The sequence below is a fragment of the Sphaerodactylus townsendi genome, linkage group LG02, assembly GCF_021028975.2.
Source record: "Sphaerodactylus townsendi isolate TG3544 linkage group LG02, MPM_Stown_v2.3, whole genome shotgun sequence".
Classification (NCBI taxonomy): Eukaryota; Metazoa; Chordata; class Lepidosauria; order Squamata; family Sphaerodactylidae; genus Sphaerodactylus; species Sphaerodactylus townsendi.
This window is the reverse complement of record NC_059426.1, coordinates 26,696,486-26,722,155: the sequence shown is the minus strand read 5'-3', so window position 1 is coordinate 26,722,155 and position 25,670 is coordinate 26,696,486. Positions and strand designations below refer to the sequence as shown.

Below are 25,670 nucleotides of genomic sequence, written 5' to 3'. Positions count from 1 at the left end.
TACACCCGGATATAAAAAGGTTTTGCTTCTGAACACTTCTTGCCAGACTCATCTGTATTTCCGAGGTGCCTTTTCAAGGCCAGACTTTTTAAAGGGCTTCGCAGCCCTCATTTGCTTACCAGGGAATCATTTTTCAAAAGTTGTAATTTTTCACCTGAGAAATTTCCCACCTTTCCTCTCTGATGCTCGCTCCTCCACCACATTAATGACAGCTCCTTCCCACAGCCCATTTGCCTTATTTCCTCCTCTTTGTGGTTTGTTTCAGGGCATTAAGCCTCTTGCCAATTTCCACTGAACGCCTTTATCCTAAATTGAGTGGCTTGGGGCAAAGGAGCCGAACTGGCGGTCCTTGGACGCGCTTTTGGTTTTAAGAAATGACTAAGCCATTTGAACTGGCATTCGACCAGCTACCAGTCTGTCCTGATTTAGACAGAAATATCTTTATTTCCTAATGAATTTCTTCCTGTCTGCCAAAGAAAACTTCTGCTTGGACTCCCAAGCCTTTCTTTGTGCATGCGCTTCTTCCATACTCTTTCCTGTGTTAGCATTCTTATTACTTAACACACATTGCTTTGCCAATCTCCTAATGGTGGGATCCAAGTAGAAACCTTTAAAAAACAAAACTAAACAAACTAAAATCTTGTTTTGAATAAAGGCTGCTTCTAAGTTAGTGTAGGCACAGACACTTGCCTGCTATTTTTTTTCTCCACAAAGAATTCCATCTGAAGCAGTTTGTTATACTAAGGGTCAAGGCAGGAAAACAAGACTGTTAGTAGGTATTTGAGCATGTGCAGAGTATTTTCCTTCAGGAATGCGTATCAACTAGCAAGCTGGAACAGATTTGAGGGAGTGAGGCAAGCTTCCAGAGCCCAGATAATGAAGCCTGAGATTCCACTTCTAGCAATTAAGCAAGGTTTATGGAAAGAGTTTGATGGTCAGATCAAAGGCTCGTATGGAAATGCCCTCTTCAAAAGTTTCCTTGTTTGGAAAACTGACCCTGTGGACTATGTATTTTGTCTTGTTTCCTAAAAAGTACCAGAAACTCAGCTCAAGCACAGGGCATTAGTCTAGATCAGGGGTCTGCAACCTGTGGCTCTCCAGATGTTCATGGACTACAATTGGCCATGCTGGCAGGGGCTGATGGGAATTGTAGTCCATGAAGAGCCACAGGTTACAAACCCCTGGTCTAGATCACACTGAGCTGGTCAACATGTGTCCAAACTATCTCACTTCAGACTGCGGATGGTAGCATATAAAACAAACAGCACAACTTTCACATCAGGGTTTCTGGCCCAGTCCTCTCCCTGATCAGCTAGCACAGAAGGGTTTTGTTTGTTTGTTTTGGTACAAAGGAGCACTGAGACTTCCCGGCTTGCCCCCAAATTCAGTCTGAAATGGCACAGCCCAGATGTGGATGAACACCTTGGTAAGATCTAGGCCATGATGAGGACACAACCACCATCACCCCCCTCCAGTTTAAACCCGTTTCACAACGGGAGCTGAACTAAACCAGAAGGGAAAGCAACCACAGGCTCTTTGGTAAGACAGCTGCCACCCAGTACAGCAGCATCCCAATATCGGAATAAAGATCCTGCAGTGATCTTCCTTTTAATATTTGTGCCCAACACAGGAACACAAGGTCCCATCAAGTCATCACTGAGATCTCGCCACCAACTAAGCCCTCCTGTCTCCCCAGGAATCTAATCCAGATCAATAACCCAGACAAGAACGAGTACTAGGATTTATAACCATTTGCAGTCAATATATGCGGTGGAAGCAGAACTCCTTGAAAGCGATAGGAACCAGTGTCTAAAGCTTCAGCAGAGACTAATTCGAAGGGTCCAGCCCAGCTGAAAATTTTCCATGTTAGAATAAATCCCACTGAAATTGGGGGTGGGGGGTGGGGAGGAGATCGTGTAAACCCTGTTCCTTCAGCTTGTCTTTGGCATCTCTGGAAAGAAATCTTTAGCATAGCATCTTGTATCCCACTGTCAAAATACGTGGGGAACTGATCCTATGATTTCCCCAAGGAAGGTTAAACATGATAGCTGTTGGATTTTCACCTCATAGTTACTTCTCTTGAAGTTGGCTTGTACCAAGGTCCATCAAGGTCAGTTTTCTCTACTCAGACTGGCAGTGGTTCTCCAGGATCTCAGGTAGAGGTCGCACCTGACTCTTTCAGCTGGAGATGCTGGGATTGAGCCTGGGACCTTCTCTCTGCCAAACTGAGGTACAACCTCTGAGCTATAGCCCTTCCCCCTTGGGTAAATCCGAAGGAGTTCAATGACATGTCAGAATGCTGGCCCCTTCCGCACATGCAGAATGATGCACTTTCAATCCACTTTCACAATTGTTTGCAAGGGGATTTTGCTATTCTGCACAGCTGCCAAGTGCATTGAAAGTGGATTATTCTGCATGTGCAGAAGGGGCCTCTAAATTGCAATTCCCTATGATTGCAAATGTTCTGGTTTCGTTTGGAACTTAAATTTTTCCAAGGGACTTCCAATGAGATAGGACTCTTTGAAAGTCTTCCTTTGAGTCTTTCTGCCTCTGTTTGGGCCACATGAGAAGGCAGTCAAGGCGAGCCAGGTAATTCTCCACCCTTTGTCTGTGTTCTTGTCGATAAATATTTCAGATTTAGTTCGTAAACCATTTAAACTTTAGAACCTGGAATGCTAGCCCCTTTGGGGAGAATGGTAAATAGGACTACAAAAATGCCCCTTTTCATACATCAGTTATTCCGCAGCACTTGAATTAGGCTAAACTTCACTTTAACTTCAGTTATTTGAGTCTGTTGAAATATTCCATCCAAACCCAACCAGTCGGTGGGTCATCGAAGGGGTTCACAGGCCATGTTTAAATGGGCTTCAATACAAATGATTCAGCTTATGAGAGCAATGTGGATCATTCTGGCATGCCAGTGACATGTCATACCACAGAACCTCAGTACAGTTTCCTGATCCGAATCCGTACCAGAAAATATCTGTTTGAGTCTTGCTTTAGCACTTATTGGTCTTTTGGGGGAGGGGGGAGTTTGATGTTCTATCTTAAGTTTTTTTGAGAGGGTTACAAACCCTGGTAAATCAGAAGCTATCAGGAAGAAGAAAAAGAGCTCAGCTTCCCCCCATCCTCCAGAGCTTTAACCCCCCCCCCCACCTGCAAGAGCTCTAACCCCTAAAGCAGGTCTTTCAGTCTACCTTTTGAAAACAGAGTGGGTCTCAGACAGCCTGCCTTCTGGGGGATCTATACCTTCAGGATTTCTGAAACAGCTCCTTAAAACAAATGGTGGACTGAGAAACTGTCTATATATATGTCCCCCATCCATGGGTTCAGAACCCGGTCAGCACTTTACTGGCTTCATCCAACCTTTCCACACATGCACAATAATGCACTTTCAATCTACTTTCTGTGCACTTTGCAGATGGATTTTACTGTGCGGAATAGCAAAATCCACTTGCAAACAATTGTGAAAGCAGATTGAAAGTGCATTATTGTGCATGTGTGGAAGGGACCTTGGATGGAGCCAGTAAACCGACCTCCTGTGGGGGTCTCATTGCTTTAGGTGCAGGTAAAGGCCTTGGCACTTCGAATTGAATTGTGGGTCCTGCTAGTGGATTGACACATACTGCAGGGTCTCCCAGTGAGTCCAATTTTATTCTTGCAAATAAAGAGAGATATTTGAGGGCGTATTTGTGGTGATTCCCAAGGCTTGGCTTCCGCTTGAGGTCAGGACAAAAGCAATGCACATAAAGCATCAGTTCTGTTTAAATTTGGGATCATTTTCATAAATCATTTCCCTGCGCTAATGAGATTGTCCGCAGGATGGGAGGGGGGAGAGGAAGCGGAGACTGCAGAATTTCCACACCTTTTTATTTTTAATTTTTGCTTGTCCCTTTTGATATTACGGGTGTATTAAACAAAACTTTAAAAGAATCATTTTATCAGGAATTTTGTCCATTAGACTGAACGAAACAGAGAAACGTTCACCCGCCATTGCAAACTCTCCCAAGTTTTTTCCCCCTGCGCAAAAGGGGCGGGGGGGGGATTCCTTTCCAAGGAAAACTTCCCTTCCTGTGTTTAGCATGAGGAGTCCACAATAGCCACGCTGCTTATCCGGCCCCCTTCCCCCCCCCCCCCCCCCCCCCCCCGCTCGCACCAGACGGCCTTTATGGTTTTATTAACGCACTCCTTGTCAGCAATCAAAGTTTTTGGGGTGGGTGGAGAGGTAGGATGTGCTCAGCCGCTTTGCCTCTTCTGACAAGTCAAGCACCCTTTTCTGCGCTTGGAAACAGTTTGGCCACTGGCAAAGCCTTCCCCCCCCCAACCCCCCCGGAAGAACGACGGTACAGATTGATACTCAAAGCCCACGTGCTTCTGTTTCCAACGAGGCCACCCAGATAACTCTTGGAAACTCGCCACTTAGCAATGACCCCCAAACACGTTGGCTAGCATGCAGAGGTAGACTGCTTCGGCCCGTGGAGGATTCATCTGGGATGATAGCTCCCCCATGCCGACGTGTTCCCACTACTGGCAAACGGAATCCACCAACTCTTTCCCAAGGACAGTTCCCCGACCCTTTCCCCTGCAGCCACGTTATCCGGTTGCCCAGACCGGAATTATTCTCTCCAGCAAAGGGGTGTTTGGGTTCCACCCTAAGTTCCGCTCCCGTGAGGGGTTCCTATGAGGATCTCCCAAACCTGACGGCCTTTCATGTTGCTGAAAATGCCCCTTCGCCCCTCCCCCTCCCCCCTGTCCTCCCCATGCATATTCATTCAGATAAACTTTGAATCGGTACTCACTGGCTCACCGAGAAATTCACACGTTCCTTTCCTCAAAAGCACTCAAGGGGGGGAGCTCCCAGGCGCCCATTTGGCTACTTTGCGGGCACCACCAAACCATCCCTAAACCGCTACACCCGCCGCTTTCCCCGCGCACACGGCCGAGCCTGGCTGTTTTGGACTGCTTTAAATTTCATACAACACGGGCTCTTCTTTTCCTTCCCCACCTTCTCCTTGCACCCCCCCCCCTTTTCTCCTTTCCATCCAGGCCCCTCTTTTATTTAAGTGAATAAAAGTTTAAAGCCGGAGGTTATTTATTGTTTTGCCCAGATAGGTCCTGAGTGGCTCTCTCGGAGCACGTGATCCCAATAAACTTTGTTTTATGGTTTGAGAGTTGACAAGCCAAAATATAATTCCCACCATAAATTAGTTTAAGAGCACACAAGTGCAGACGCCTGACTCTTCCTTGAAGCAGCCGCGAGGAAAAGCGGAGGAAAGGAGCCGCCTGCCTCCATCTCAGCGCCCGGCTCTCCCTTCTCTCTTTGGGAATCCCCATAGTAAGTCTTTTTCTCTCCGTCTCTTGCCCTCTCGCTTCTCCTGCTGCGACGCAGGAGCGGGGAACCCAAACCGGGGCATGCCAGCAAGGGGTTGTGCGGTTGAAGAGTTGGCAGGGAAAGCGCTTTTCCATGCTTGATCCAATCCAGCTTGAATCCGAAGTCCAGAGCGCTTGGTGGCTGGGGCTTCCCTTGGCTGAATTCTGCCTCTCCTGCAACGCCGTCCCTGTTGGGCACGGGGAGGTCTGGAGGCAGAAGAAACCCCTGAGAAGGTACCGAAGTAGCCCTACCACAGACCAACCTCGCTGCACTGGCTTTATAAGGACTCCTTTCCTAGCAGGGCGCGCTCAGGAAAGGATGAATGTGCGGGAAGAAACGTTGATAGAAGAATCAGCGGGTGCCTTTATCTTCAACACGGATTTCTTTTAAAAAGCAAAACAAAACACAGCGTCTGCTTTTACGCGCGTGGGCGATCCAGAGGCCTTTGTTTGTATCAATGGGCGGGGGGGGGGGGAGGTCTTCAAGTCCACGTAGTTAAAAACTATTCATGGCTAGAAGTTGATATTTGGGCGAAGGCACGTAGGGTCTTTTAGGCTGTGGTCAGGTTCATGGGTTTAGAAAGCGGCCTTTCTGCTTAAGTCTTACTTGAATTCGCCTCATTTGATTGATTTAAAGGGGGGGGGGACGGTGAGATTTCTGCTTCAGAGGGCGTCTCTTCAGATACTGGGGGTGGAGGGGCCGAGCCAGGTGGACGGGGTCCCAAGTCAGATGTTTTGTGCCGATGGCTTCGGCGCTGAAATCGGGGGATGACCAAAGTCCTTCTGACGTCGCCTGCTGCCTTTTCACTAAACAGTCCAAATGACCGAATGTATTGTTTGTGGATTTTCCCCCCAAAAGTGATAAACAACAATTAAAAAGGAACTATGAAAAAGGAAGGGAAATCAGCAGTGAGAAAGGGGTGCTGCTGCTGCTGCTTTAAAAAATGTGTTTGCTACATGGCTGGTGATACTTCTGCAGAGGCCCCCAAAGAGAATTGTCAGTCTTGACCTGAAATATAACCATCCCAAACCTTCTTCTTGCAACAGGTGCCGGATCATGGCTGCCCATCTCCAGTAAGTGAACTCTTCTTCTTCTTTTTTTTTTTTTGGAGGGGGGGGGGAATGGCACATTTGCTGGGCTTTCACTTGTTACCTGGCCAGAGAAGAAGACGTTCTAGAGGTTTCTGGAGGAGCTTTCAAGGTTTGGTGTAATATCTGTAGGCCTCTGCAGGCTTCCCTTTTACTTTGTGGCATCCACCTTCTTGCCAGCGCTTGCAGGTCCTGAGGGCAGTTTCTGGGGATATGATGACAGGACTGCACAGGTGCAAGGTGCTACTTTTTTCTCCCTGATGCTCCTAAGTACTTTCCAGCTAATGAGCGGGATTAGCATTCGAACAGGTTAAAGCTCTGCAGTTTCTCCCTGTGCAAACATCGAATGTATCACCTCCGCAACACAGAGGGGGAGACTCCAAGGGCAGAGACTCCAAGGGCGGAGGCGCTTCGTGGCCTAATTCCTCGGCTTCTGGGAATAAAATAATGTCCTATGTGTGGATTCCCTTCTCCCTCCTCCCTCTTCCGAACACCTCCGAAATAAGACCTCTGGTTTTCAATGGAACCATCCAACCCGCCTCAATGAGTTTGGGATCCGGGTTGGTCCTTGGGATTGTTTTAATGTAACTGTTGTGGTGATTGTGGAAGGAAGCCTTCCGGGGATACTCTGAGGAGACGCTGAAATGAATTGGGATGAAACCATGCTATTCTCTGTTATTGGGGGGGAGTTTTAATAGTAGAAAGAAAGAAAGAAAGAAAGAAAGAAAGAAAGAAAGAAAGAAAGAAAGAAAGAAAGAAAGAAAGAAAGAAAGAATCTCACGGGGAACATATATGGCAGGACATTGTCACTTCAGTTTTATTCTTATGTTTTGAAATGCGGGTGTGTGTGTGATTTTCCTAAACGGAGAAATAAAACTGCCAACTCTTTGCGATAAGCATGCTCTAAACCTGATTTTGTTCAGCAAAACTTCAGCTTATATTTCCCCCATCCCCCTTTCTCTTTTGGGAAATCTAGCTTGCTAACCTTAAATTCCCGGCTGCTCTATTCAGTCTTACTATTTCAACAAAAGCCAAAAATTGCAATGTTGTTTGTCTGTTGCTTTCGATGGCTCTAAACTACGTTTGCTGTTTCTGAAACCCCCTCTTGCCTTGCTTTTTCCCCTGAGTTTTCTTCGAAAGCCCTCAAATTTCTCTCTTAAGAAATAAACCTTTTTAGTTTTATTTTTAAAAGTCTCCTTTAAACTCTGCTGATTATGACCCAGGGATAAAAAAGAGAGAGAGAGAGAGAGAGGGCCCAATGGATCAAAAGCATTTGTATGGGCAGTTAAGCAGGAGGTGAATATTTAACGTTTGTGTTCATCAATAACTCCTTTGGCTTTGACCTGTCTGCGCAATCCTTTCCATAAAGGTGAAACGCAGGTCACCGCGTCTAACAAATATGAAAATGTGGGCTATTGCACAATATATTGGAGAGATTTTTAAAAAAATATCTCCCTGGTATTATCGACCTTCCCTCTTCCACAAAGACTGCATACCCCCAATTCACCAATAAAAATAAATTTTATTGCGGGAAGTGAAAAAATGTATCCCTTTTAGAGTTGGCTGCTTTGGCCCATTGACCTATTCAATGTTTCTGGAATCCTTATTCATCAAAGGAGAAGGGGGGGGAGAAAGAGAGAGAAAGAGACCCTCCAACCCATCCTTCTCCCCCACTTCTAATTAGAAATGATAATGCCTGTTCAGCCACCCCCCAAAATAGATATGGATGCAGCAACCCCTTAAAATGTGCTGGATCCCTCTTTCTCCTCTATTTCCGCCTTCAGATAACTACTGCTAAAAATTAGAACAATGCAAATCCTTAATTGTAGGGGAAGAGCCCTTTACTCTCAGATCCAGAAAGCCCTCCACATTTTAGATACGTAAGACCCCCCCCTCCCCATTTGTCCCGATGTTTCATAGTTAGAAGAGCCCAGCGAAACGAAAGAGCTGACGGCAAAGCAAGACAGAGGGAACCGGGTCAGCCACAATTCGTGAACTTTGGGACTCCTCTGCGTTTCTGTCGACAAAGCAGAAATAATGAAACGCTGGGAAATGTTTGTCAATGATTTAGAATGACCTCCTGCCCTGCCCTTCACCATAAACGCCACTGCGAGGGAAACAGTGATTTTTTTTCTAAAAAAAAGAGAGGAATCTTCGTTATTTGGAGAAATGTCTTCAAGCCAAGGCAGGGGCAAAAACACAAATTAGGCTTTATTCGTTTGGGAAAATAATTTTTCTCTTGTAAGGAATGGCCTTATCGATCACGAGAGTTTATATGTATAAAAAATTGGGGACGTGAAGATTTGCTATCGGTTTACAGACTTAAATCAGCCGAGATTCCACACCAATTCTTTTCGATTTTTAAATGCAATTTAATTCATTTTCTGTGCTTATTTAAATGCTGAACATCCATGAGGTTTGGAGCCCGCTCTGTCTGAAACCTGTCGTTATAATCGTTCCAAAGATCACTGCCACTCCAAACTAAGCTCTCTATAATTTGTCTGTGTTCCTATGAAACCCTCACCTTCTTTGAATCCATAATTTCGGAACTTTGCCTCCACTGAGTTGGTTTGCAGTCCTTGGAAGAGTGTTAGAGGGATTCCAGCATTACATCGACCACTGCCTTATTGTTACCCTCAATAGAGGAAACCAGAATATTATTACGTTGTCTATATATACCCTGTAGAACCGAATTTGTGTGGTATTTACATAGTCACAGATTCGATTCTAGGGGAATATATGGTCGATGCAAAAACTTCACCTTTCTACAAATTGTTAGACGTTTCAAAGGTATAAGATGTCTAAAGATATTTGCATGCTGGATTATTACCTCGTGCTACTCCGAGGCTGGGATTTAATGTTTAGGGAGCGTACTCCATCACCAACTTGTTAATTTAAATATAATTAAAGAACGAGGTGGGATGGTTGCTGGTTAGATCATTAAAAAAATAAAAAAACAGAATAAAAGATGCTTAAAACAACTGTCTGGTAGAAGAGATTCCTTTTCATCCTCATCCCACAATTTCCTCGATATCTTTTTCCCGCTAAAATCAGACTTCATGGTGGAAACAGGTCCATTTTACATCTTCTGGGAGGGTGGGGGAGAAGCTAGGAAAAAATAGGATATTGCCTTTCTCTTATTAACCATATTTTTTAAAAGTTCAAATGTAAATTTTCTTCTAAAGTTGAACGTTTTACCTCCAGAAGATCTCAAACCGTTGTTTTCTGTATGGCTTTTAAAACAACAACAACAACAACAAAAGTGTTAATTTTTCGGGAGTAAATTCGAAGCTAGTTACTCATTGTCTGATTTGATTCTGCCCAGCTAGGTTCTGGTAACTTTTAGTTGACCCCAGCCAAACAAAGGCAGGGCAGATCTATTGTGCGTCAATATCGCCCCTCTGGTTCGATGCCGCCTTCTGATTTCTTACCCCCACCCCCCACCCTCTGAGTTTTGCCCGCAGCTTGCTTCGGTCCTTTGCATCCTCCTCTGCCTGCACGCAACCCTTTCCCCACGTGGGCTGAAAAGTAACCCACTAACGTTGGCGCGGGATTGCCAAAAATTAGACGGAGAAGGACAGCAAAGGTTAAACAAAAAAGTCAGCAGAGACAAAAGCCTTTGATTTACCTGGGGGAGGGGGGCAGATGTTGTGTGTGGGGAGGGGGGGTTGAAGGGGGTGTTCACTGTGCACCCTCGCTTGGTGAAGCGTGTTTGATCGTGTTCGCGTCTCCTTGGGAAGGGGAGGGGCTCAGCCCGCGTGTTGGGTCCCCTTGATCCCCCCCGTGTTATTATTTAGTGAAATTGGTGGAAATTATCAGGTGCGCGCACAAATCCGGTGATCAACCACGCCGCGCCCCGATTGGCCCAGCCGGTCACGTGGGGGCCTAACTTTATTCAGTTGACAGCAAGTAGGAGGGCTCTGTGCAAGGAGAGAAAAAAAGACAACACGAGAAAAAAAAATTAGTATTTTCCACCTTCCCGAAATTAATGGCCATGAGTTCCTACATGGTCAACTCGAAGTATGTGGACCCCAAATTCCCTCCTTGCGAGGAGTATCTGCAGAGCAGCTACCTCGGCGAGCAGAGCGCGGACTACTACGGGGCTGCTGCGCCAGGTTCGGACTTCCCGCACCAGGGGCTCTACCCGCGGGCCAACTACAGCGAGCAGACTTTCGGCTGCGGGGAGGCCCCGGACTCTGCGGTGCAGCCGCGGGGTCACGGGCAGGAGCCCACCGGGCCAGCGAGCCACTTCCCCGGGCAAGCGGACCACTGCCCCCCGCCTCCCCTGCCCGCCAGCAGAGCTTGCAACCAACAGCCGCATCTCAAAAGCCCCAACGGGGCGGCGGCGGCGGCGCTGAAACAGCCGGCGGTGGTCTATCCCTGGATGAAGAAAGTCCACGTTAACTCGGGTGAGCCTCGTTTTCCCTTCTCTCTTCGCCTCTCTCTCTCTCTCTCTCTCTCTCTCTCTCTCTCTCTCTCTCCTCCTCTTCTTTCTCCTCCTCTCCCCCACCCCTCCGAAGTCGTCTGCCAGGGAGAGATGCGAGGTTGCAAAGCGAGGTAGTCAATTACACTCGCCATAAATTTTTATTGCGGTTGAAAGAGGCCCTTGGCCATGTGGCAGGCGAGGGGGGTGGGCGCGGGAGAATCCATTTTGGGAGGCCATTGAAAAGGGCCCTGCCGATGTGGGGTGAGAAGGGAGAAAGAGGAGAAAGAAGGAAGGAAGGTTGGTTTGGTTTTACAGGCGCCACATGGCATGCGTAACCATGATGCCTTGGTTCGCTTGGAGAAGGTCTGCTAAGAAAGAGGGTTTGGGGGTTATTTGGGCGATTGTAGTTAAGTTCTGCCTCTGATTTTCTTCTTCTTCTCCTCCTCCCCCCCCCCCCGCCCCCCAGTGAATCCCAATTACAGCGGCGTCGGGGAGCCGAAGCGGTCCAGAACAGCTTATACGAGGCAGCAGGTCTTGGAACTGGAGAAGGAATTCCACTTCAACCGATACCTCACCAGGCGCCGCCGGATCGAAATCGCCCACACGCTATGCCTCTCCGAGCGCCAGATCAAGATCTGGTTCCAGAACCGGAGGATGAAGTGGAAGAAAGACCACAAGCTGCCCAACACCAAGGGCCGCTCCACGGGGACTTCCACCACCTCCTCCAGCCAGCGTTTACAGACCATCTCGAAGGAGCACCAGACGGACTTGATCGCTTTATAGGAGACCCGCAAAGAGGCCCGGTTGGATTCGGAGCGGAACTATTCTGAACAGACGACCCCAGACACGTTTTCTGTCTCAAACACGCACCCAAGGACGCCCAGGCCGGCCCAGCCGAAATCTGCAGATACCAGCTAAAGACTCCCAGAGTGGCCGGGTTCAGGTTTTTGGAGACGGTGCCACTGTGGACTTCATAGGGACTGAACAGCACTACATCCATTCAAACAAAGTGCGCGTCCAGCTGGTGAGGAATCGATAGAGATATATAAAAGGGAAATATTTTAATAAGACTTTTCCTGCAGGCACGAACAGGGCGCCCCAAACCCTTCGCCTCCTGTCTGGAACCCGGAGGGGAAGGTATTCAGGCGCTGGATTCTCTGGGTTTAGGGCGCTGTTTTCTTTTGCGTACCCTCCCCACCACCCACCCCTTCTGGGTTGGGCGTTTGGTTGGGTGAGTCCAAACCCAAATCTGAGCCGAAGAGCGCGAGCTCTTTCCCTCCCCCACCCTCTCCTGCTGCTTGATCATTAAAAAAGCCCCTCCCCTCAATATCTTGGAAATATTTTAAAAAACATGAAAGGAAAACGGGTTATTTTTTTAACATGGTTGTTAGTGTATTTATTTATTGGTTGGCTAGCAAGCGGGGAAAGGAAGGAAGCAGACAGTCGAACCAAAAAGAATGGAAAAGGGTCTTCCCTTCCCCCTCCGTGTTGCTGAGATTGTGAATAATAATGATGATAATAATAATAGAGAACTTTCTCTCCAGTTTTCGGATTGTGTAAATATGGAAATGCTTTCTAGATCTTAACTGAGGGTGAGAAAGAGCTTTGATTCGTATTTTGAGCCAAGATCTTCTAATGAATCTACCCCCCCCCCCCAGAAAGAATTGAGTAAAGAAAAAGAAGACAAAAATCAAACGATTATTCTAAGGGATTTTGTGGCATCCAGGAAGTGTATTTCCTGTTCTATCACACTGTGGTTTCTTGTTCTTTCCCGACCTATTCGATTTTAAATTTCTCTCTCTCTCTCTCTCTCTCTCTCTCTCTCTCTCTCTCTCTCTCTCTCTTTCTTTCTTTCTTTCTTTCTTTCTTTCTTTCTTTCTTTCTTTCTTTCTTTCTTTCTTTCTTTCCTTTGTGGACTGCATATATTGCGGGCTGCGTGTTTCATTTGACCCAGACCAATAAACCCAGAACGGAGGAGGTTGGTCATTAGTTTTGTTTTCCAAGTGATTTCAAAGGAAATGCTTACGGAAGGGGAAACTCTGTCTGGAAGTCAGACCTTGACTTAAAGCCCGGAGCATCTTGCGGTGTGGTGGGCGTTTTGAGAGCTACCACCAGCTTTCTCGGCAATGCAAAGTTCGCATAAACCAGAACCAAAGCAGTAGCCCCTTTCTTTTAGGATAGGAAGGAAGCTGTGTGTGTGTGTGTGTGTGTGTGTGTGTGTGTGTGTGTGTGTGTGTGTGTGTGTGTGTGTGTGTGTGTGTGTGTGTGTGTGTGTGTGTATGCATGCATATACACAGAAGAGCTTGTGGTCACTGGGGAAAAAGCAGAGGGGTTTGTCCTTTGGCTTGGATATCGTTGCCCAGAAGTAAACCACAGCGGACTTTAGCCGACCGGCTCCGAGGTATGCGCGCTCTTTCGGATCCAGGGGAAATGGGGCTGTCTGCGGGGGTCCTTCAAAATGCCCCAATAACATCTTCAAATTCCTTCTCGAGTGCCCGGAAAGTCTCTGGACTTTTCTTGCTTGAGAAAGGAAGGGGCAGAGGAAAAGAAGGAGAAGGGGGCAGAGACCACCATGGCAAGGCTACATCGAAAGAACATCGAAGAGCTCTGCCAGAGCTAAGCATTTATTATTCCGGAGCCGCGTTGCCTCCGCTTAAAGCGTGATCCAGGTTAGGCTAGTTCTTATGGATGTCTGTGCCAACCGCTAACCCTCCAATTGGATCCAGGCCTTTCGGATCTGGATCCCAGAAGCTCTTTTGTCTGCCGGGTCCTGGATCCCTTCTCCCTTTGTTCTATTTGGAGAGTTCGGCCTGGCCCCGGGGCTTCCCTTGAATATCTGCCCGTCGGGATATTAAAGATGGATATTCCGGCATTATTTGTGTCATTGTGTGGATGACAAAAAGCACCGAGTCCAGGCACAGTGAAGATGTCTTCTTCTCTGACGCCTTCACGTTGAGAAGCTGAAAAGGTGGGTTTTTTTTTTTTTAAAAGGAACTGAACCTCGGTTAAATTGTAGAAACAGGTTCATCCGGGGGACAAATTTTCTGTTCCATTAGTCGTATTTCAGCTGGGAGGATGACCTCTAAACCCTTAACCTTTGGACTCCCCCGGTCCTTTTCCTTTTCTCCAGAACAGAAAAGCAGCCTCTGGGCAACCCCTGGTTCGAAATTTCAGAGCTGCTTTTTGAAATCTTGATTTCAAAAGCTAAACTCTGGCCTTGGATGTAAAGGCTGCTCTCAGAAAAAAATAAATAGATTTTTTTATTAAAAAAAACACACCCTTTGGTCTCTCTAAAAGTTCTACATTTCTGGGCTTAAGGAAAGGGAGATTGGTATTGTTGACTGAAGGCCTGTGATGAGTTGTTTGTACCCCTCAACAACATGTTACCAACAATCCCACCTTCCTCAACCCTCAGTCTAAAGCCATACTGACTCAGAAGCAAATCCCCACAGGTTGAAGCGGCAACCCTATGCCAGTCTGGAAGGGAGTCCCATTGAACAAAGTGGGATTTGCTTCAGAGAAAACAGGTATAGGATTGCATTGTTAGTAAGTGTGTTAAGGACTGCAGTAATATCCTGCACAGTATTGGGAGGGGGAGGAGGCAGGAGAAAATGGAGGCGGGTGAGGGGAAGGGAGAGAAATCTGGCATTTGCTCTATCCTAAAGACACTTACTGAGAAGTTATGTCTCCTTGATTTCAATAGAACTGAATGAAATCACCCCACTCACATTTACTCAAAAGCAATTCCCACTTATTCCACTGGGATTGTGACCCTAGTATGTCTGGACCCAATTGTGGACATAGGGTTGGTTGGGAAGACCAAATGCTGCTAAAGGAGGAAACAAACCCGGTTGAACACAGTAAGATTTACTTGAAAGTAATCCTAGTTTGGAAGGGGACAGCCAACAGGACAAATTCGACTTCGCAGTGTAACCCATCCATCCCCAGCCTAAAATGGAGTGAGCTACAGAAGTGTGAAGACAACAGAACTGACCCAAAGTTCTTTTGTAATGTTAATGGCCTCTGGACAAATGTGGTTTATCCCCCTGGTTTCAGAGCCTTACAAGTCATGCAGGAGGAGGGAAAGGAAGTCCCTTTGAGCTCCCTTTTTGAAGTCTTATATCTTGGTTGTTGCTACCTTTAGTCAGTCTCTGAAAGATGATGGTAGAAGTGACCGAGTATCAAAGAGATTTCCCCTTTGAGGGGGTTGGGAGTGAACATTTGGCCAAGGATGAGTTTTAAAAAGGAAGACACCATTCATTTCCTATCATCTCGCTTTGGCTGGGGAGGGGATGAAGATGATGGGTGGGGTGGGGGTCATAATGACGAAGAAGCCTGCTTTGAACGATGGGTGAGAGAGAATCCTTGAAGAAGTTTATATTGTTTTTTTTCCCCCTGGGTACCAAGTTGTATACCACAACCTTTGCGATAAAGCTGCATTGTGGCAGTTCTCTGTTGTTAACTGTGGGATGTTTTCTAGACTTTGCCAAAATTTTTGTTCTGCTGCCTCTGATTAAAATGTTATTTATACAAATCGTTTTGGTGTGGTCCCTTTTTTTATCTGTGTCACAATAAAATATGTAAAAAGTGGGATGGGAGCAGCATGCTTGAGGTTGAGTATTGACCCTCACCTGGTGAAACCTTAGCAGACTCGGACTCTTCTGTAAAAAGACCATCTCAAAGTATAAGTTCGTGTGTGTGTACATGTATGTGTTTGTAATGGCACTCAAATGACCCATATGTGTGGTCTGCCAACCTCTGCTGCAGCCGCTTTGTGAATGAATATGACCAGATATCCACCTGACCACAACTATTCTGCTGAATGTTCTCATAGTGAAAGACTCAGTTGTGCATGCAAAGATATGTTCATGCACAGGTAAGGCTCACTGAGTTCAGCTGGGCCTGTTCTCAAATAAGCTTCACACTTAACATCTTCACTTGGCAAGCCCTGAATTCAGTGGGACTTCCTTCAGAGTCAATTTTGTGTATGTGAGGGACTTCAGTTGTCTAGGCCAGCCTTAAGTCTATATACTCAGATACAATCTGCACAAATCTTAGCCAGCTACTTCCAAGTACAGATGGTTTGCATTGCAACTGAACTGGGAATTAAATTTCACCTGAAGTTTATTCCTAAACAAATGCCTAAGTTTATTCCTAAAACTGCCTAGGTAAACATGATGTTAGTTGATTTTCTCTTACCCTGTATCTACCAGGGGTCTGCAACCTGCAGCTCTCCAGATGTTCATGGACTTGCTGGCAGGGGCTGATGGGAATTATAGTCCATGAACATCTGGAGAGCCGCAGGTTGCAGACCCCTGAGTCCTAGACCTTCTGTGTTTATACATCCAACACCCTGATCCTGAACATAACAAGGCCCAATAATTTCAGGATTTGCTTCCAAGTGTTGGCTGGGATCCAAAGAACCTTGTGATGAACTTAGTAGAGTTACTCCTCTTTAAATCCATCAAAGCCAGTGGACCTACAAAGCTCTGATTAGAATGGCAGGGGTCTCTGTGCCCACTATGAAGATAGTTTCAGATGGGTACCCATGATGGTCTGCAGTAGAAGACAAAGATTTAAGTCCAGTGGCACCTACTGAACTTGAATCTTGTTCTCCATGTGTCAAAGAATCTTGGGTTGTCAAACAATAGCTTTCCAAGGCTCCTATCAAACTGCTTTCCAGAGTGAGAAGAGTTTCAAAGGCAGATTGTGTGTGTGTGTGTGAGAGAGAGAGAGGGGGGGGAGAGGGAGGGAGGCAGCCAGGGACATGGGGGAGAGAACCTTGTTCAAAAAACACCATCAGCAGTAAAGAGAAATCCCACCGGGCTTGTGTGTACGCTTAGAGAAGCACATTGAATTCCAGCCAATATATTCAGGAGCCAAGTAACTACCAACCACACATTAAGTCAATGCTAATTTCAGAAGGAAGAGTGTATGTTGAAAAAACAACAACATTTACTGCCATGCCTATGGCACAGCTAAGCTACCTCTGTTTGTAATCCTGACCACACAAGTCAGCAAGGTTGATCCTTTGTTGTAGATTGCAGACCCAGGGTGAGAGAGTGTGGCTTGCAGAGGCCCCCAAAATGAGTTGGCGGGAACTTCCGGTTCCTGAGCTCACTCGTGCTTGCTGTGCAGAGTTGTGCAGGTACACAGCCCACAGTGGCCGCACAGCTCCTCAGAAGCTCCAAACAAAGATGTGACCTCCAAGTCTAAAGAATCCTGACTGTCATTTCAGTTGCAGGATGACAGCCAGCCCTGTTAATTGGCACGTTCCCTTCACAATCAACCAGGGTCAACTGAGTAGGATTTACTTTGCCTGCAGTAGAACAGGCTGATTCTGCATGGGCCAAAAACAGCAGTGTGAAAAATGGTGTGAAAACGTTGTAAAAGGGTTTATACTGTTTTCACACCGCTGTTTTTGGCCCATGCGGAATCAGCCTTAGATTCAAGTCCAGTAACACCTGACAGAGTTTGGGTAGGGGGGAGTATTTACTTTGCCATCCCAAGCAGGTCTACCAAAAATTCATACTGCAGTCTACCCAATGTGGCTTACACTCAGGAAAGGGTTGAGCTGATCATTCCTGTTGGTTATTGTGAAAGCAGGAACCCCAAGGATGCTGACTTTGGAATAACTATGAACACGATCTGGAACTCTGCTTACCACTGGTTTCAATGGAATTTGTCATTTTTTGTCATTTTTTATGCACAATAAGTACCATTTATATTCCATTGAAATCTGTGGCAGGATAAAAAATAGACCTGGTGGAGCTGGGCTGTATCCTCTATCTCAGCAGTGGTTCCATCCAGGCAAGAAATGAATCCATTGCAGAAGAAAACATGTATTGGATAGTAGCTTCTGACCAGAACCAAGGTGCTGATTGGGACAGGGTTTGATCCCCCACTCCTCCACATCTCTAATCTGGTGTACTGTATTTGTTTCCCTGCTCCTACACATGAAGCCTGCAGGGTGACCTTGGGCTAGTCACAGTTCTTCAGAACTCTCCCAGCCCTACCTATCTCACAAGGTGTCTGTTGTGAGGAGGGGGAAGGAGTTTGTAACCCACTTTGAGACTCCTTATGGTTGAGAAATGTGGGGTGTAAATCCAAACTCTTCTTCTGCTTCTTACAATTCAGTAAGAAGCACTTGTACCTGCTGCAAGTGAGTTGCTTGGAGAGCAAGGATCGGGTCCATTGACAGGAAGGAACATCCTTGGGGCATTTGAGTAAATGGCCTATCGGATCAGGTAATTGCTGTGTACATGAGTGGTTTCAGACTTGATCCAGGCTGTAAGGGCAGTTGAAGTAGCACAAGGCCTTTTCTTTGTCCAGTCAATAAGGGATCAACATGCAGACACTTGGAGAATTTCTGGGAAACTTCCTGTGAACTTCTATCATCCAAGACGGTCAGCAGTGACATCTCTCTGTGTAGATAGTTTAACAGGGCAGCTCTATTGGCCTGCAGTAGAACAGTTAGGCTGATTCCGTAGGGGCCAAAAACAGCAGTGTGAAAACGGTGTGAAAACAGTATAAACCCTTTTACACCGTTTTAAACCCCTTTACACCATTTTCACACCGTTTTCACACTGCTGTTTTTGGCCCCTACGGAATCAGCTTATGGCCCCTTCCACACATGCAAAATAATGCGTTTTCAAACCACTTTCACAACTGTTTGCAAGTAGATTTTGCTATTCCGCACAGCTTCAAAGAGCACTGAAAGCAGTTTGAAAGTGCATTATTCTGCATGTGCAGAATGAGCCTTAGATTCAAGTCCAGTAACATCTTAACGGGACCAACAGAGTTTGGGTAGGGGGGAATATAAGCTTTCCAGTCGGAGCTCCCTCAGTGGGAAGGCCGGGGAAGTCTGATTCAGCTTATACCCCCAAAATCTTGCAGGTCCCCAAGATGCTACCGGACTCCAATCTACCTGATCTTTTTGTGGGTATCCTGACACATATACACTCTGACACATATACAGGCACAATATGTGTGTTCCTGGCATGTCTACTCTGAAGAATACCAGGGTGTCTGAGGCAAAGGTGACTCGCTGGGAAGAGGTACCAGTGGATTGCATGAAGGCACGATAACTTTAACAGATAATATCTGTGGCTCCTTCAAGACTACACAGAACCCATTTTGGCATCTTGATGGTGCTGCTGGACTTGTGTTTTATTTTTTTTCCTGCCGCCCGCTGATTGACAGGGCTACCGGTCTGGCCTGGTCAAGCTGCAGGAGGACCTGGGACTGAATGCTTTTCTGCTCGTGAGAACGCGCCACCCGGGACCCAAACGTTGGGGGAATCTGGTTACGATGAGGCTTCCCGGAGTTTTCTGCAGAATGGCTGCTCCCCTTCCTCCAAAGACATCAATACCATTTTGTATATTGCCTCACCGCTCATTGTGATGGTAAAGTGGGGGGGGGGGGGGAGAGAAGCAAGGAGCCAGCCAGCAAACAAACATCCAGAGCAAAAACCCATTTCCCTCTCCAGTACAGTAAAAAGGGGACTCTTTCCAATGGAGCGCCTTGCTCGGCTTGGCTTCCAACGGCCATGTTTGCCAAACCCTCCCCCTTAAAGCTTTTATTTCTCCTTTTCTCCCTTTTTCTTTTTTTTCCGGGCGGGGGGAGGCGCGGGGAGGGGGGCTGCTGGTGGCGGAGGTGGAAGCGGTTTAAATATAACCATGTAGACTCAAATCATCTTGCCAGGGGAGAGCCAGCGCAGACAGCCTTTCAAAGTGCAAGGGAAGATGATAAGAATAGATTTTTCTCCAAGTCCTGACCACGTGATGGGCGAAATAATTAATTCAGCGCGTCCCTTAAGAAACACGGAGTCGTCATTAATCTGCCAAGGAAAGGACTCTATCAGACCTGAAAACTGAAGAGATCCCAAGAATATAATATACAAAGGGGCTCAGACTCTTTCTATGCACACCTAGCTCTTTTGGCCACAGCCGAAGGAAACAAAATTTTATATCTATCTTCTTTTTTTCCTCTTCCTTACTAATAATAAAAGAAAGAAAGAAAGCGAAGCTTGGTATGTACACATTTTTCTTTCTTTTCTTTTATATTTTCGAGATACTTAATGAACTTAGCTGTCAACCGCTTGACAAATAGGCTCCCCTTTCTCTGGCTGATTTGCAACCATGCTCTAAGTCAGAAGCTGTTCGAGGCATACGGGGTATGCGTTGTTGGAGATGTGGGGGGGGGCGCGAGGCGGGCACCCCAATGTTTACCCTATTATGAGAGATTAGGATGCCGGGCAAGAGCAAAGGAGAGAGAGAGAGAGAGAGAGAGAGAGAGAGAGAGAGAGAGAGAGAGAGAGAGAGAGAGAATGGGAAGGTCTGGCCAAGGAAGATGCTTGTGTGGGGAACTGGGGGGAAGATTTACTGGTTGTTGATATCTTACTGGGAACAATGCGGGCTGTCAGGGCATCTGCTGCCTAATTCTGAAACGCCGAGAAAAGGCCCTGAACTGCTTTTCAGGCAAAGGTCGTAAATTTCCCCCCCTTTCCGTCATAATAGAAGGCTATAAAACGGAGCTGAAATTTCACCCAAGGCAGACTTTACCCAATAGATAATGGATTCGAAGGGTCCTTTACACCCCCCCGCCCCAATCCAGAGCTTGCTGAGGCTGCCGTGATCGCTGTGTACAAAGAAGCGGAGATTTGTTTTAGATGTTACTTGGGGGGGGGGGGGGACCCAAACAAAAGATGGACTGGGATGGAGAGGATTTGGAAAGAGAGGAAGGAAACCCCCGGCCCTTGCGACCGGCATTTATTCCAGTTTTTTTTCCTTCAGGGCTGCCTGAAGTGGCAGAGGGATTTCGAGCCGTGATCTTTGTGTGCCTCTGCACCCACCTATGGATATGGTGTCTAGGGGAGGGGTGCGCCCCCCAAACCTAGCGAGGGTCCTTCCCGTCATTTGGGGGGGGGGGTCCTTTCCAGCCATTTGGACACCTTCCCTGAAACCCCTGGCGCCTCTAGGAGACCTCGCTTGGAGACTTAAAAATAAAATAAAATAAAGCCAGGCAGAGTTTCCCGCGTTGCGCATTTCTACAGTCAAACCATAAGGCATCGATTCAGTTATTCAAAGATGAGACATGTTTATGGTTTGGGGAGAGTGACTCGCAGGGACAGATTGCCTCCTTGGCTGCTACACGTGTACGGAGTCCCCCTTTCTCCCGCTCTTGTGGCCCCAGAAAGGACCCCAAAAGCCCCAGAGGAGAAAGCGGCAGACTTGGGGGGAAGCTGCTGGCGGCCCTTGCAGCCGAAGGGGGCCCTTCCACGATATCGCTGATCCCTGCATATCGCCCCACTATATTGTATCAGTTTGACAATTGCCGGCTTTGCAGTTATAAATCATCGTAAGTAATTCCTGGAAGGGTGCGAAGCTGATCAGTGTGTGTGTGTGTGTGTGTAAGGCGGTGGAGGAGGTGGTTTGTGTGTCCCTTCGTGTGTGTGTGTGTATGTGTGTGTGTAGCAGCTTGAAAGGAGGCCTGGCAAAGACCGTAAATCTTTCGGTTTTGTTGCTGTGTGGACATATGCTGAGACGGGAAAAGCCTTAGATCCTTCACCGGAGACAGATCTCGGCCAAACTGGATTCCCCCCCCCCTTCCCCCGCCGTTCGCGCCACTTGGCTCGTAGCATTTTTAGCCGGAGTTTTGGTTCCTTGCTTGTTTGCGGAGCGCACAATTTATTGCCGGCCCTCCTGAAAACGTGCGAGTTCCTGAGTCGAAAAGTTGTTTCTGTAGGGAAGTTTGGGGTGGTTGTGTTGGTTTTTTCCCCTTCTTCAGTATTGTCCACTCCCCCCCCCCCCAAAAAAAATCTTTATTTGATTGATGATCCGCTTTGCAGGTTTTGTTTTAACGGAGGAAAAGATTCTCACCCACCTAGGTTCAATGTGATGTGGGTCTGTCTTTCCATGACGGACGGTGGTAGGGGATACAAAACAGGAGTAGAGGAGAAAGGACCGAGGAACACGCAGCCTCTGGTGAAATCGATAGGCTAAGGTCCTCAGACCGCTTACTTGGAAGTAAACCCATTGGAGGCAGTGAGGCTTCCTTTCGAACCAGCATGCGTCAGACTGGGCCAAAGGAAAGCACGAACGATGAACTGCGTCTCTCCAGCCCAGAAAGGTGGTATAAGCATCACCGAAGGGAAATCATTTCTCAGCCCGGAGTCTCTCCTGAACGTCGATAAGCGCTTGACTCCAGTTTTTTGTTTTTTGTTTTGCTTTTAAAAACAAACAAAACAAAATACCTGGTTTGCAAAGTCAGGCGAAAGCGCAGTAATTTAGATAAATGCTCCCCAACACTTATGGGGAGTATTGTAAAGCCATAAATTATTGTCAGGTCTTCCTGCTGTGGGTGGTAATGAAATCTTGGGAGATCCTAGATTAGGAAGGGTGCTTTTCCAGGGCCAAGTTACTGGAGAGGCACCAGACAAAGGAGCTACAATATGCACTAGGAATCATCATCCTATAGTACCGAACCTCTTTGCTTGGCTTATCATATTGGATCTAAGAAGGTTCGAACCACTCAGCCAGCCACGAAGGGTTTGCATTTTGAGGCATTACAGGAGTTAGCTCTTCCATTCCGAACCCGTCTTTACCTAACTCTTTCTCCCCCTGTTTTTAAACACACAAGAAAAGACGAAGAATATCCCCCCCCCCCCCAATGTAAAACTTGGTCAAAACTGCGGCCATCCCGTGTTGCCATTGGATTTTACAAAAATCGATCACTCCCAAGGAAGAACTCATAAACCGCCACAGAGGTCCACATTTCTTCTTCATGTCACCCTGAAGCTTTAAACTCATAATTATTTTGAGGAGCGATGGGGGAAGCCCCTCCCCTGTCATTGACATGGTGTGTGTGTATTCCCCCCCCCCACTCCAAATTTGTTTTATTTACAGTTTATTATAATCTTATAGCGGTTCTTGAGCCAGATTGGCCGCTTTGGTTTAATTTGTCACGAATTTCCGACAAAGTCTGGGAGGGGGGGGGGTTGTCCTTTTTTGGCCTGTCTCTCATCCTCCCCCGAAATACTTTGCTCAAGCATTGGAGCTGGCGGGATGGACCGAGCTTGGATGGACCGAGCTTGGCCAAGAACCTTTGTAGCTCCCCCCTGACACCCCCCCCCCCCCGGCACTGGCTTGACTCCCTTTCTGGCCTGGGTGAATCCATTGCTTTTCTCCATAGGAAGCTTGGTGGGGGCTCTGTGAGCCCTTGGGGGGGGGGGTAGCCCAACCCAGCCTCAGAGGCACCTAAATGGAGGGTCTTGGGGGGGAATTTCTAGAGGATCCCCAATGGGAGAAAAAAAAAAGAAAAACAAAGCAGCAGCTTTAATCAAAATCGTCTTCCCTCTCAGGATCACGTGAACAAATATGCTTGCGTTGTAAGGCAGCCTGGGCATTTCTTATTATTACAGGAGGCTGCCTGGCTTGCTCTTTTTAAATAATAGCAATAATCAAAATTATTGTTGCAATTATAGCGATGGTGCTTCTTTGGCCTCCTGGCTTCTTATTTACAAAAAACGGAAAGCCTTAGCCAGCCAATTGGCGCCTCTTATTCCGTGGGGTTGATCGTGGAAAGCTCTCTCTCTCTCTCTCTCTCTCTCTCTCTCTCTCTCTCTCTCTCTCTCTCTCTCTCTCTCTCTCTCTCCCCCCCCCCCCCCCCCCGCTTTTCCCCTATTAAGTCCGACAAACTCAGAACTCCATTCGCCTTCTTTTATTGGAGCTCCATCCCTAGTTTCTATTCTATCGGGAATACTTGGTCTATGGAAATGTCTGTGCGAAGGCGCAAGATCAGGTTTAGGGTAGTATTGTCTGCAGAACAAAGGTGACAGCACGCAGCCCCGAACCTGCCAGCCCAGAGATTTTTGAGAGCGGGAAGACACTTTTAGCCATAAGCAGGGACGCAGGTAAGCACTTGCATGAACCTCGCCCGTTCTGGGATCCCGCCGCTGACCCCCACCCACCCACATCTCACCCCCCCCCCTCCCAATGGACTGGAGGGCCAGCTGAAATACCGTGTATTGGTAATACGCAGGTCAGAGTAGGGTCTGAACCTACGTAGCCGTCTGGAAGCCCTGACATTTCTGGCTGAGAATTCAGGTATTTGAGACTTGATTGGAATACATAGACTAGCATCTCTCCATTGGGGGAAAAAAAAAGACAAACCTTGGAGCTTGGACTGGGGGGAGGGGGGCGGAAGGTAGATCTCCTGGGGTGATCCAAGTTCGGCTGAGTTGGAATGGGCTTCACCCCCAGGCGATGGGGTGGCTATGGACTGTACCCACCTTTTCCGACTGGGCTTCACCTACCTCTTCGGGGAGTCTGGCAGGCAGCGACCCCCATGCGGACCTTCGAAGGCAGTCCTTGTTTAAAGACACCCAGAGGCTGTGGTGTATATTGCTATATATTGTTTCTGGGGGGCTCTTTGGAGAAGCGAATTGCTCCCTCCCCCAATATCTTTTTTTTTTTTTTTGGTTTCTTCTCTGAGTTACTTCTCTGGCCCCGCGGTCGAATAGAATCGCTGACCAGGCTTGGTTTGCTATAGTTCTATTGTATTTGCACTGATTCATCTGGAGGCAGATTTACTAGGACTGTGTGTGTTGTGTGTGTGTGTGTTGTGTGTGAATACACGCTGGACAGCCTAACGAAATCAAGCATGCCGGTGACCTCCCTCTCAATATTTAATATGCAACTGTATATTTTGCATGTTTCCTAGGGATAATTCAGTGGAATTTTATTCTCTGCTAAGCCTGATAAGGATAGCATCTGGTCAGTTCAGAGTCGATCCAGTTGATCCCAGTGGAGTATCTCTGCACAGGGTTGCATTGTGTGTGTCCCGACTGTGCGTTGGATTGTGGCCAATTTACTATCAAGTAGAGATCACATTTCTAAAAATATCTAGTAGGCAGGTATCATCGCAGCGTTTTGCTCGGTTTTCCTTGGCACGGGCTTTTTGAAAGATAGCCAAATAAATGCCCATCTTGTTTAAAGCGCCAGGCTTAAAAGCAACTCCCGTTTTAAATATGTTTATTCAGGAGTGATTGATTTCGGTGGAATTGGCTGAAGTTGTTGTGGTTAACATATTGCTGCTCTGTTGCTGTGAATATCCGAAACGCGTTTACTTGGAAGTAAATCTCATCCGTTTCAATGAAACTTACCACCTCCTAAGTGTGCTTAGGAGTGTGATGTATGGCCTGATCGCACGTATGTTTACTTGGAGGTAAGTCTCCTGAGCTTCTGTTAATTATGCAGAGGATCCCAGCCCCTGGGCGCTGGAGGGTTAGACTTTGTGTATCTGGATGCTTGGAGAGGAGGAATTGTTTTTCTTTAGGTTTTTCTCTTTCTGGCGTTAAGTAAGCCGGAGCCAGGCCTCAGCACAAGTTGTGTTTTGTTCAGTGACTTGTGCTGGGCTTGTTCGGCAGAAGCTGCGCAGAACTGACCACTGGTTCTCCCCCTCCCCCCCCCATAACCTTTCTTCGGCTCTCTTGCCTCCAAGCTGCGACCCTGACAAGTTCGTCAGCTGAATCCAATTAGGGCCAAACAGCACTTCATTTCCTTACACTACAGGTAAGACTCCTGGTTGGAACTTCGCCTAAAATTTCCATCCCCACTGTCTTGGGGGCCCCAGTCTGGACCAGTCGTCAATATCTGGGTTGAAGGGGACCTCATCAGATCAAGCCCCCCCCCCCCTTAAAAAAAAACCCGGTGAGGCTGAAGACTAGGCAGAAGAAGAGAAGAAACTTTGGTGGCTCTCCTATCTGAAGATGACACTTGATCCA

The 25,670-nt window shown here is 47.2% G+C and overlaps 2 protein-coding genes across 6 annotated transcripts in view; both read left to right on the top strand.

Moving 5' to 3' along the window:
- Positions 1 to 25,670, top strand: part of HOXD3 (homeobox D3) — a 50,093-nt gene that overhangs the window by 8,765 nt on the left and 15,658 nt on the right. Inside the window, exon 1 of one of the 5 annotated variants that reach the window (XM_048487148.1) lies at positions 19,603 to 19,916. The exons of 1 other annotated variant lie outside the window; for it this stretch is intronic. The gene's annotated coding sequence lies outside the window, so the exon portion shown is untranslated. Of the gene's footprint in view, positions 1 to 19,602; positions 19,917 to 23,575; positions 23,799 to 23,969; positions 23,992 to 25,439; positions 25,459 to 25,670 lie in introns of those variants that run through there. 3 more of the 5 variants (XM_048487147.1, XM_048487149.1, XM_048487152.1) reach the window with 3 other exon arrangements.
- Positions 9,213 to 15,419, top strand: HOXD4 (homeobox D4). The gene is made up of 2 exons (XM_048487156.1): positions 9,213 to 10,868; positions 11,352 to 15,419. Exons 1-2 carry the CDS (start codon positions 10,448 to 10,450, stop codon positions 11,666 to 11,668), a joined length of 738 nt encoding a protein of 245 aa, XP_048343113.1. The 5' UTR covers positions 9,213 to 10,447; the 3' UTR covers positions 11,669 to 15,419.